Here is a 13,372-nt window from a genome sequence, read left to right on the forward strand (position 1 = left end):
TGTTCGTCGTGTAGGACGTATGTGCGCGGCGTGACTTTCCGGAGTAGCACCGCTGGGTGAAGAGGTACAGCACACACAGTTGTGTTAGCCACTGCCGAACTTCCTCCGCATAGCTGCACCGCTCTGCGTTCCCACCAGCAACGTGCGGCCGTGTGTGTTTGCCTGAGGGCCCACCAGCAGAATGTGCCGTGATACTTTTTTAATTTCTGCCAGTCTGGTAGTGAGAAATGGTACCTAAGAGCAGTTCTAATTTGCATTTCTCTACTGATGGGTAAGGGTGAACATCTTTTCCTGTGTAAATACCATTTTGATGTCTTTCTGGGGGGGGCGTGAATTGTCTGCCCCCTCCCCATTTTCTACCCTATTTTTGGTCTTTTCCCCTTTAAGATCTAAAAAATGATCTTAGGGATGTTAGCTCTGTATCTGTGATATAGGTTGCAAATATGTCCTCCCAGACTGCCAGCTGTCTTGACTTTACTATGATGTTTTTCGCCACCTAAAAGCTTTTTCCTTTCTATGATTGAGGCTCTACTGATTTGAGATGCTACCCTTATCTTATGCTCAAGTTTCATATGTACTTGAGTCTACCTCTTGCCTATTTTATTCTACCAGCCTGAGTGTCTACGGATAAGCCAATACCACACAGTTTTAATTAGAGAAGCTTCAGAGTATGTTTCAATGCCCCAAAGACAAGTTCTTTTTTGGTGTCTTCCTATCCTCTCCTCCATATGAACTTCAATATCAACTGAAAAAAAATCTTTTAATGATCGCATTAAATTCATTCACATTTACTGATACATACGGTCTCAACTTGGTTACATAATTATATACTTATCACGTGCACTCTCTTTGCAATGCTTCCTTCTCTGAGCGATGCTATTTTTTTGCTGGCTCGCTCAGTGATTGATTGATGGACGATATTCAGGAAGGCGTGTATTTTTGTTCTCATGCTTACCCTTGTACCTACACGTCTGAATGCCCGTAGACGCCCATTTTTCTTAGATAGCATCTCGTTTATCTATTTTTAATGGTGTCCTTCCACACTTATCTATCACACACACAAAGAGTCTTGCACCAACAACCGAACACATCGCATGCTCACTGTCGGTCCCCAGGCTCAGGCTCTGCACTCGCCCCTGGGCGGATGTAGCCCATCCTCTGGTAGATTCCACAGGACGGGCTGACAGGCAGAGAATTCTTGTACGTTTAAAATGGTTTTTCTGGGCCTTGCTACTTGAAAGACACATATATCCTTGGTTCGCACTTTCTTTGAAAATGCCGCTGCATCACTGCTTTGCCTTATGTATTGTTTTTGAGACGTCTGGTGCCAGTCTAATTCTTCTGCCTTGTAAGTTATTGCATTTTTTTTTCTCTCTTAGAAGCTTTGAGGATTTTTTTCTCTATCTTTGAAGTCTGCTAGCATTATTAGAACGTATCTTAGATTCGATTGTTGCTGGTCAATTTTCCCAAGCATCTGGCGAGCCTTTACAATGTGCAGATTCAGCCCTTCTTTAACTTAGAAATTTTTCTTACAGTCTTACATGTTGAGACCATTTGTTCCATTCTTTCGTTTTTCTTCTCCACAGACTCTGATTATACACATGTTGTTTCTTCTCTGCCTGCGTTTCACTTCAACCACTTACCCTCTGACCCGTTCTGCTTCTTTGTTCTTAGTGTCATTCTCCTGGTTGTTTCCCGTCTTTCCTCAATGTTTTCTATTAAACTTCATGTGAACATGTTCCTCCTCAAACATCTTGAAACTCAGTTTTCATTTCTGGGACAGTTTTATCATTTTCTTCCAAGTTTTCCAGAGTATACGGAATCCTTTTCATTTCATTTCTGTTCTCAATTTCTGATTCAGGACTTTTTAAAAAGTCTTTTTCCCCAAATGCTTGAGGATATTAAAACCAGTTCGGAGTGCCATATTAGACTATTTTCTTCTGCTTTGGGGGTGCAGCCTGCCTTCAGTGGAGGTATTTATTTGTTCAACATTTCATTATGAAATATCTCAGAACCTGGAAGAATTGTACAGTGAACGTCCATATTCCCATGAGCTAGATTCTGTAACCGTCATTTCTCTCTACTTGCTTTATCACAGATTCATCCATATATCCATCTATCTATTCATTTATCTATCAACCCATTTTATTTTTTTGATGCATTTGAAAGTTGCAGTCATTAGTACACTTCATCCCTAAACACTTAGGCAAGCACATCCTTAAGTAGAGTTTAACATTTATTTAAAATGTGAGGTAAAATTTGTCTATGATGAAGTGTATCTATCTTTAGCGTACCATTCTCTGAATTCTGAAAAGTGCATACAGCCATATAAATCACATCTCCATGAAGATACAGAACATTTGCCCCACCGTAGAGTGTTCCTTCATGCCCTTCCCAGTCAATGTCTGCCCCATCCCTCCCAGGGGAATGCTGTTCTGCTCTTATCCACCTTAGTTTTGGCCTGTTCTAGAACTTCATGCAATGCAACTACACAGTATGTCCTCTTCTGTGAGGCATTTTCCCCTCAGCAAAGCTTAACAGTGAGTATGCAAGTGATACAGCCCACTAGGATTTGTTTGCTTTTTTTTTTTTTTTTAAATCACAGATAGTTTGGAGCGTGGGCACTCCTGGTCGTCTAGTTGTGCGTACTGTGTGGTTTCTGTAGTTGTATTTGTTTTGTTTTTCTGCATTGTTTGGAGAATTTGTGGACAGACGTGCATCTAGACGGCCACAAACGGTGTTTCTGATCGAGAATATGTTCAGACACAAAGGAAGAGAAATTGCTTAATAACTACCCAGATTAAAAAACGATGACGATTTGCCACACCTGCTTCATCTATCCCTCCCCTTCTTCTGCTGCAGTATTTTAAAGCACACCTTGTATATCACGTCGTGTCAGCTATACAAACTCCAGTATCCACCTCCGGCACACAGACCTTTTGTTTCCTGACTATGAGGTCATTACCACACCTAACAAAATCACCCCAAATTCCTTGGTGTCAGCTGAAATGCACACCACGGGCAGACCACTTGGACTGCTGAAGAAAATCTCCTCCTACCGTTGGTTTGTTGAGTCGGGATCCACACAAGGGCCACACTTCGCACACTGCTGTTGAGCCTTTGCAGCATTCCACCCTCCCTGTTTTTCCCCCGTCACTGACTGTTGAAGAAACAGGGCTAACTGTCCTGTAGAATGTCCCCCATCCCTTTGCCTTGTACTTTTTGAATTGTTTTTTTAAACCTCAAAGTTTTCTATCACTAACAAATTTCCAATCACATCACTGCCACTGCAACAAACATTTCTGGAACCACCTTTCTGAAATTTAGTTTGATATACTGCTTTGAATATGCTTAATAGTTGAATATACTTCTCCCTGAAGTACCAGTTCTCAAATATTTTGGTCTTGGGACCTCTCTATACTCTTGAAAATTACTGAGGACCCCAAGGAGCTTCTGTTTCTGTGGGATCCAGCCACCAACATTTACCATATTAAAAATAAAACAGAAATGTTTGAAGACTATTGGAGCCAATCAATAGGTGTGTCAGTGTGATGACATCATCTTACGTGATAACGGTTCTGAAAAACTCTACCGTTAATGTATGAGTAAACAAGAGCAAGAAAGGAGAGCTATGTCTTGGTATTGCCATAACAATAGTTGTGACTTTGTAGACTTCCTGAAAGGGTCTCTATGACCCCTTGTTGCCAAACCATAATTGAGAGCTGTTGCCACTAAGAATGGATCTGATCTTTGGAAACAAATGTCTTTTGGAACCAGGTTTGGTAAAGCAATTTTGATGTGTCCAAAATGCAGAACTATAAAAACGGATTTTTAAAAAAATTTTTAATTTAAATTTAATTTAGTTAACATATAGTGTATTACTAGTTTCAGAAGTAGAACTTAGTGATTCATCAATCTTATACAACATCCAGGACTCATAACATCAAGTGCCCTCCTTAATGCCCATCACCCAATTACCCCTTCCCCCCACCCACCTCTCCTCCAGCAACCCTCGGCTTCTTTCCTAGAGTTAAGAGTCTCTTATGGTTTGCCTTCCACTCTGTTTTTATCTTATTTTATTTTTCCCTCCCTTCCCCTATGTTCATCTGTTTTGTTTCTTAAGTTCCACATATGAGTGAAATCATATGGTATCTGTCTTTCTCTGACTGGCTTATTTCGCTTAGCATAATACCCTCTAGTTCTGTCTATGACGTTGCAAATGGTAAGATTTCATTCTTTCTGATGGCTGAGTAATATTCCATTGTATATATATATATATACCACATCTTCTTTATCCATTCATCTGTCGATGGACATCTGGGCTCTTTCCAGAGTTCGGCTACTGTGGACACTGCTGCTATGAACGTTGGGGTGTATGTGTGCCTTCGAATCACTATGTTTACATCCTTTGGATAAATACCTAGTAGTGCAATTGCTGGGTTGTAGGGTAGCTCTATCTGTAACTTTTTGAGGAACCTCCATACTGTTTTCCACAGTGGCTGCACCAGCTTGCATTCCCACCAGCAGTGTAAGAGGGTTCCCCTTTCTCCAGATCCTCGCTAACACCTGTTGTTTCCTGACTTGTTCGTTTTAGCCATTTTGATCGGTGTGAGGTGGTATCTCACTGTGGTTTTGATTTGTATTTCCCTGATGCCGAATATTTTTTCATGTGTCTCTTAGCCATTTGTATGTCTTCTTTGGGAAAATGTCTGTTCATGTCTTCTGCTCATTTCTTGACTGGATTTTTGAATAAATCTTACAAAACAGCATTAAAAAAAAAAGCATTTAACAAAGAATTCCAATAATGTTCTGTGCTGTGACAAAAATGCTAACACATGGGTGGAGTTTCCTAAAGTGACTGCTGTGGCGTCACAGAACGTCAGCAGCGGACGGCCTTCAGAAATCTCTGAAGGTCAACCAAAGTCACCATCTGAATCTTTCTATGTTTGGGAAAGACAAGTTTTGCTGCTTTGGAATTGCTGGTGGGTGTAAATGAGTGCAGCCATCTAGGAAAACCCTCTGGCGTTTTCACGGGCAGTCACATGTCCGCATGCCCTAACACAGGCTTTCTCTATTTTGGCACTTCGATTTTGGGCTGGACGGCCCTCTCAGGTGGGGGACTGTCCTATTCACTGTAAGATGGTTAGCAGCGGGTCTGGGCTCTACCCCCTGCACACCAGGAGCACCCCTTCCCCCGAGCTGTGACAAGTAAAAATGTTTCTAGACTTTGTCAAATGTCCCTGGGGAGGCAAAAATCACCCCAGCTGAGAACCACTGCCCTAAACCGAGCACTCTGCTCCTAGGAGTAGCTCCGGGAAAAACCTGAGCCCAGGGTCCCAAGGATATGAACAAGAATGTTCAGAGCAGACTGCTCATAATAAAAACCAAAACCAGAAACAAATCAACAACCACTGAAAGAAAGAAGGGTAACTAAATTAGCATATATTCATATAATGGAATATTTCATACTAGCAAAATAAGCTATAGCTAAGCCAACTATTTGAATGATATCAAGGAAAAGTGTTGAGTGAAAAAATTAAGTCCCTGAAGACAACATTTGATATCTTTTAAAAATAATTAAGTACAACAGGAAAAATTAAAGAATACATTATTTAAGAATGCATATATACGTGTTAAAGCTTCCCTTGTAACAGGGCAGGGAAGAGAACAACACGAGAAGGGAGGGCTGACAGCTCCCTACAGGGCAGAGGCAGGGGACGGGAGGGGCTGCTCATGGAGTACACAGGTTACAGATAAATTATAGCTCTGGGGCTGGGTGGTAGGTTCACAAATGCTCACTGTATTATTAAAGAAATTCGAAAGGGCCATGCCTGGATCAATGATGACAAGTGTGTCATGAATCAAGGATCATGATCAATTCAATTCTACACCTAAGGTTAAAATAAAATTTAAAAAACCCCAGCCCTCCATACCGTCTGTGAGTCTAGTCCACCGTGGTGTGGCTCCGCAGTCTCATTCCTCCCCTGGCTCCTGGCACTCTGGCCATCCTCGCCTCCTTGATTTTATCTGAACACATCCACTGTCATCCCCTAAGGTCTTTTGCACCTGTGCCGCCCCTCCTGGACCCAGCTCAGCCCCTCGGCCCACTTCCTGCAGGTGTCTACTCACAGGGGGCTTCCCTGATCCCCCAGCCCACTCCCATGGCACCTCTGTCTCTCTCCAGCCCCTGTCCTGCTTCCTTCCCCCTTGGCCTTATCACCAGCTGCTGGTATCCCGTCCATTTCCCATTGCACAACACAGGCTCCACGAGTGCAGGACCTCAGCCAATGCTGAGCGGCACCCACGACCATGCTCTTCTCTCCTGGTGCTCAGAATATTTACTAAGGAAGTGAACGAATGCTTTAGGAACCTAGCTCATAAAACAGTCTGATGCCAGAGCTGGGACTTATCAAGCAGACACGCCTTCACTGGAACTCCAAGGGTACAATGGGTTGAATACTGGTTCTCAAAACGTGCTGCACAGATGACCCGAGGCTTCGGTAGGGCACCTGTGAGATGCGGCTCTTGGGCTCCACCGTGGAGCCACAGAATCAGAATTTCTGTGCGGTCTGCCAGCGGTGTGCATTTTCCACAAACTAGACTGGTGACTCTTGGGTCTACTAAAGTTCGAGAACTATGGAACCCACTGGAGAAATCGAAGCCCAGAATAGCTAAGCGGTTTAGCTGTTCAACAGTCTTTCCTACCGCGAGAGCTTCTGATAGAGCAAAATGAGATAATGTGTCTGAACAGTTTAAAAAAGATGTGTCATTCAAAAGCAAGGCATGAATATGTTAAAGAGATTAAAGGTTAGTTAAAATGTATATTTAGAAAGATTGATAAATGAGTTTTCTCTCTTACAAATCATATAACATAAAGATTAATTTATAAAATATCAAGGTATATTTCAAATATTATGGTTGAGGCTTCATCTTTTTCTTCTTTTCTACGTTCGTATACCTAGTGGATCAGTAAAAAATTGTAGACTAATGTTTTAAATGCCAAAAGAAGCCAGCTGCTTGTTCTAGTCTCTGACTCAGTTAAGCTCTTACAATATTTTGACTGTTTGAAGAAAATTAATAATGGGATGTTAGGTGGTAGATTAACTGAAACTAAATATCAACATAGCTAGATTTATTTTTGGATGGCTGAGCTCATCCCTTCAAAGAACGGAAACAGGATTTATTATATCATGAGTTATTAACTTACACAACACCAAACAGCCCCCTCCACCCCCCAACAGAGCAGAGAGCCAGCCACAGTGTATTTAAAGATTATGTAAGAGGCTGAAAGTTTATACTTCCCATCAGCTAGGACTTGGTGTTTACAGGATACAGCCGATTACCTAAGGCTCACAAAGACGCCAGAAGAAGTTAAGGCGGTAACTGTTCTGACAGTTCTGGAATCAAACTAGTACCAATGCTGACTGCCTCTCCCCTGAGCAGCAGGTCCCCACTGCAGCCAAGATGGACAAACTGATACCTATGGAAGAGAAAGATGCTTTTATCTGTCATCCATGTATCTATGCAGCAAACACTTCCTGGGCACTTACGGGTCCTCCCTTCCCTCCTCTAGCCTCCACCGCCCACACATGCACTATCTGGGGGTCCACACATGTGAAAGGGATACATGTATGTGCTTCAAGTCAAATGCAGTGTCCAGGCCGGAAGCTGGCCGCTCCTGATGGTTCTGATGGGCTCTGAAGGCCTGATGATTCCAGCCACCAAAGAAAGGCTGGTTTTGCTTTCGATGAGTCAAACTGACCCTAGTCCCCTAGAGAAGGACCAAATCTACACCCTCCCGTCTCCCCTTCTACACTGTGAAGAAACCTGATGTTAGACCATGGCTCCCGACTATAGATCTTAGTACACTGAGGCACTCTGCTGCTTCTTGGCAGTAACTGCTTGGTGAAGGGGAAATCAGAACAGATCACCACACCTGCCTTTTGTTCACAGAATGCTCTGGAGTTCAATGACTTTACGTCGTTTTACTACGCATGTGCACAAAGAACCCCCCTGCCGGGGGTGGGGGGCCAGTACTCATACGCCAAACTGGAAGAGGTCTATAACAAGTCAGCGGAACGTGCTGATCGGAGAAGACAGGTCACTTTAATGGAGCCATTTCTGGGCCCCCTCGTAGGCCAGTGTGGGCACCATGCCATTGCATTTCACACTCAAGTGGCCCTGAGGAAAAAGCGGTCTGCGCCACTCCGCTCCCAGCACTCCTCCTCCTCCTCCCGACGGGGGCCTGCACTGGCTCCAGAGCTTGGGCTAAACACCTACCTGCCCTCTGGTGCAAGGGCAAGAATGCTCAGGTCCCCATTATTCAGGAAGCACAACTGGAAACAACGCAAACACATACAGAGGAAGAATAAAGTGCACACAGTCACAGAACGGACTATTACCTAACAGGGAAGATGGTCCAACGACCAGATTCAACCCAGCATGCACACACCTCAGGAACCACACACACCAGAGAGAGAGAACGAAAGAGAAAGCACGAGAAGAAAGAATACACACAATATGACACTACTTTTATAAAGTTCAGAATTCAACAGAACTAGTTTGTATACTAGTTAGGAAGGCACGCCCAGCTGGTGAAATGCATTTAAGAAAGGAAGAGAGGAGGAGCGTTGTCAGGAGGGTGGCGACTCTGGGCGGAGAGGCACACATTGGTTATGTTTTGCTTCTTAAATTGAGTGGGGAGCTCCTGGGGTTATTGTTATGCTTTGTAATTGACACATACGTTACACCTGTTCGTTTGTATGTATCAAATTGTATAATAAAACTTGAAGAAGAAATTACCAGCTCCGTGCCCGGCAGTCCAAATCTTACTTGTTGCCACCATGAGCTATAACCGATGGGAGGAGGAAAGCACCCCGAAGACTTGCAGCAGGTCGACAAGCCGACGCCTACTTTCCCATGCAGACTGCTGCTTTCCCAGCCCTGGCCCTCTTTTGCAGGGGATCGCCTCCTCCACTCCATGGAGTGCTGGGAGCGGAGTGGCGCAGACCGCTTTTTCCATGGGGACACCAAGGCATGACTTCCTTCCCATCACAGAGGAACAAGTTTAGGTGAGCCTGGTGGGAGTGTTTCGCCCAGGTTGTAGGAGCACGGGCATGGGATAGAAGGCAGTGGACACCGAGTTATTTGGACACCAAGGGACCGTCATCCTGCTCTGGACACCCCTGGAGCTGCCCTGGTTTTTGTCGCTCCCGGCAGATCAACTCTACCTTCCGGTCTGTGAGCATCCGGCATCATTAGAAAGCAAAACAAAGACAAAAACCGTCTTGCTTAAGTTAATCAGAGCAGGTTTCTGTTGACTGCATTCAAGGAAGCCTGGCTGACGCAGGAGGAAATGTCATTTTATTAGAAAGCACAGGTGCAGTCTGCACCTTGGCCAAGGCAGGTGAAAGGAGACGTCAGCAGAGACTGCTCATGTGTGTCCCGCTTCAGCCTTAACGGTCTGTCCTGGTCAGTCTCGCTCACCTCCCAAGCTTTCCAGAACACACTCTACTCCAGATGTCGACAATCCATTCCAGACTCAACTCCAGAAAACAACACCTCCAACTCTAGCTTGCACCTCCTGCGGGGGTGCCCTCACTGCCTACGGTACAGACCCCGAACATTCTCCACCGAAGTCACGGGCAGCAGCTGCCGGGCAAGGACAGGAGGGGGGCTGCTGGTCCTGCTCCTCTGCCAGGTGAGAAGCCCCTTCAGCCTCAGAGAAGGTGTCTGTGTGGCAGCACCAAATGGGCCAGAGGTCTACAACTTCATAAAATGCCACCTTGTGAAAGTAAAAGCCAAATCAAGCAGTTCCGTTAGAAGTATAATTATCCTCCCAGCAATCGGACTCTGAATCCGATTTCCCACTGCTACTCCCATAAACACGCTTCACCTCACGTGAATTCCTGTGTCACCGAAGGAAGCTAACAACTAGCTGGCCAGACGCACACAGCGCTCTGAATTAGCCACGCACGGGGGTAAAAATGCACACAGAAAACGGGGTTTTCCCCTGAATCGAGCCACTAAACTCCCTCATCGGTTTGTTAAAACAGCAGCCCCACGGGAAAGCAGACGGGGCCGACAGGTCACTGTGAAATAAAAGCCCGCTTTCTCAGGTGGAAGTAACTCTAATATCTTAGACCTGTTTCCCTATGATCCTGTTCCCTCTGCTCGTTCCCTTCAACACCAAATCCCTACCTCCATCACGAAATGGAAGCTCAATGACCCAGAAATAATTTGAACAAACCTATTGCACTGAGGATGCTCTCATTTTTATCTTCATTAACTCCTTTGGTCCCTGTCAAGTACGCTGAAAGCAGGATTTATGTTTTAGCTGCTGGGTCTGGAGGATCTTAAAATTTAGACAATTTGTACATTTAACTGAGGCAGAAGATATTGCATGTTTTATAGACAGATACAAATTGTTTTCTTTTTCTATTAAAAGAACACTGTATTACCTCATTCACTGTATTTTTTAACTGAAAGAATTTCAAGTAGCGTGATACCCAAATGTTCACTAATTTTTTTCTCCCAAAAGAAATAACACCCATTTAATAAGCCCACATCTCTTCCTTTCTTAAGAGAAATCCACACGCACACACACAGTAAGGCCGGTCTCCTCAGGTGAACGGCTGGAGTGAATCGGGGCTTATCCTGGGTGACTAGCTTTTTATAAGACTCTGCAAAAGTAAAACGCTAAAGTACGGGCAGTTCACAAGACGCCCCAAAGCAGTAGCAACTGACGAGACACAAAAAAACACTCGGTCCTGAGGCTCACCTCCCTGACGCCCATGAAAAACCACCACTCTTGATTCGACTAATTCTGCTTTTTGTAAAATGTGGCGGCTCCTGAAAATCTGTGTTCAGAGCAGAGTTCTGCAAGCGCACGTCGCCACGCCGAACGCTACAGCAGCCTCACGTCCCTGAGGCCTCCGTGCCTTTCTAGTGACTGATAAAATGGAGCATTTCTATGCCACTGGATTTCCCAATCACACCTGTCTTTGGTGAATTCTTGCAAATGCAAACATCAGTGGTATGGTCATGAGGCCAACCTGCTCAGAGCAACTCAAAATCAGAAGCAACAAAATTGAAAATCATCCGTGATAAGGTCTCAAGAACACTTTCTTCAATAATGGATTTCCCAAAGAAACTGGTTTGGTTTTATTTTTTATTTTTTGGATTTTATTTATTTATTTGAGAGAGAGACAGAGAGAGAGAGAGGGCACTTGAGTGAGCAGGGGAGGGGCAGAGGGAGAGAGAGAATCTCAAGCAGACTCTGCACTGATCATGGAGCCTGACACGGGGCTCAATCTCACGACCCATGACATCATGACCTGAGCCAAAAATCAAGAGTCTGAAGCTCAACCAACTGAACCACCCAGGCGCCCTGAACCTGATTCTAAGATGGTGCCTTTCTTAGCAGGATCCAAGAGTTGGGCATTTCTTTGAGACAATCTAAAAGAGTCACCAACACATCCTGAACTAACAGGTGGAATGCTCTGACGGTGTATTTCCTCGCTGGGTCATTCTTACATGGGCTCTGCAATTTCATTCAAAAGCCAAGTTGCAATGTGCAGAATTTTGAAACTACAGGAAACCAGTGAAGAGAAATATGTTATTCACCATTAAACTGGGATTTAGTCTCCATTCTCTAGACCTTACGACACAGAGCCAGAGACTTAATCTTGAGGCTAGTCTTCCCTCACATGGCCCTACAGACCGGTCAAGCAGAACTTACCAGAAGCATTGCTGATGTGCCATTGGGCCTGGATAAGTGGATGGACATTTCAGGAAACATCCTGTCAATGCGGCTGATCACATCATCAACATATCTAAGTGGAAAAAGAAACGCACATGTATGAACTGGAACCTTGGTCAAGGAAACACAAATCTACGGTATGCGAAAGACGTCTCTCTTCAGCTGTTTATCAGTGCAAAACAGCCAAGAAGGCAAACGGGATTTATAAGTCTTTTTACAAAAAATACGACTCCCTCGTTCCTCCTTTTGCCTTTCAGGGCCAACCAGTGTTTAGTGCGTTCTACTGGTATTTACTTCCATATTTCTACATGGTATGTTTTTAATGTCAGTTCTTGCTTTTCATCTCATTTTAAGTTTTTATTTAAATTCTAGTTAGTTAACGTACAGTGTAATAGCGCTTTCAGGTGTACAATATAGCGATTCAACAAATCTGTACAACATCCACTGCTCCTCACAAGAGCATTCCTGAATCCCCACCCCCTCCCCGGTGACCAGAAGTGTGTTCTCTATAGTAAACAGTCTGTTTTTGGGTTTGTTCCCCCTTCTCTTTTTCCCCCCTTTGCTCATTTGTTTTATTTCTTAAATTCCACGTGTAAGTGAAATCGTATGGTATTTGTCTTTCCCTGGCCTATTTCACTTGGTATAATACTCTATATCTCCATCATGCAGTTGCAAATGGCAAGATTTCATTCTTGTTTAAGCTGAATAATATTCCATTGTGTGTGTGTGTGTGTATGTGTGTGTGGTGTGTGTGTGTGTGTTTTCCTTTATCCATTCTTTATCTGTTCATCAACTGATGGACACTTGGGCTGCTTCCATAATTTGGCTATTGTAAATAACGCTGCTATAAACACTGGGGTGCATATATCCCTTTGAATAAGTATCTTTGTATTTTGGGTAAATATCTAGTAGTGAGATTGCTGGATTATAGGATAGTTCTATTTTTAACTTTCTGAGGAACCTCCATACTGTTTTCCAAAGTGGCTGCACCAGTTTACATTCCCAACAGTGCAAGAGGGTTCCCCTTTCTCTGCATCCTTGTCAACACCTGTTGTTTTTTGTGTTACTGATTTTGGCCATTCTGACAGGTGTGAGGTGATATCTCATTGTAGTTTTTACTTCTATTTCCCTGATGATCAGTGATGTTGAGCACCTTTTTATATGTCTGTTGGCCATCTGTACGTCTTCTTTGGAAAAGTGTCTATTCGTGTCTTCTGCCCATTTTTAAATTGGATTATTCCTTTTCTGGGTGTTAAGTTTTATAAGTTCTTTATATATTTTGGTTACTCAGCCTTTATTGGATATGTCATTTGCAAATATCTTCTCCCATTCCATAGGTTGCCTTTTAGTTTTGTTGACTGTTTCTTTTGACTGTGCGGAAACTTTTTATTTTGATGTAGACTCAGGAGTTTATTTTCGTTTTGGTCTGCCTTGCTTCAGGAGACGGATCTAGTAAAAATCTGCTATGGCTGATGTCAGAGAAATTATTGCTTATGCTTTCTTCGAGGACTTTTATGGTTTCAGGTCTCCCATTTAGGTCTTTAATACATTCTGAACTTTGTGTATGGTGAAGGAGAATGGTCCAGTTTCATTCTTTTGCATGTTGCTGTC

General features: G+C 43.7%; 1 protein-coding gene across 2 annotated transcripts in view; it reads right to left on the reverse strand.

The window, feature by feature from the left end:
- Positions 1-13,372, reverse strand: part of MED27 (mediator complex subunit 27) — a 197,084-nt gene that overhangs the window by 52,983 nt on the left and 130,729 nt on the right. For both annotated transcript variants that reach the window (XM_008698681.2, XM_040632102.1), the window contains exon 4: positions 11,741-11,834. In XM_008698681.2, the coding sequence (XP_008696903.1) occupies positions 11,741-11,834 (94 nt within the window). The remainder of the gene's footprint in view (positions 1-11,740; positions 11,835-13,372) is intronic.

Source organism: Ursus maritimus, unplaced genomic scaffold (genome assembly GCF_017311325.1).
Source record: "Ursus maritimus isolate PB19 unplaced genomic scaffold, ASM1731132v1 scaffold_17, whole genome shotgun sequence".
NCBI classification, from domain to species: Eukaryota; Metazoa; Chordata; class Mammalia; order Carnivora; family Ursidae; genus Ursus; species Ursus maritimus.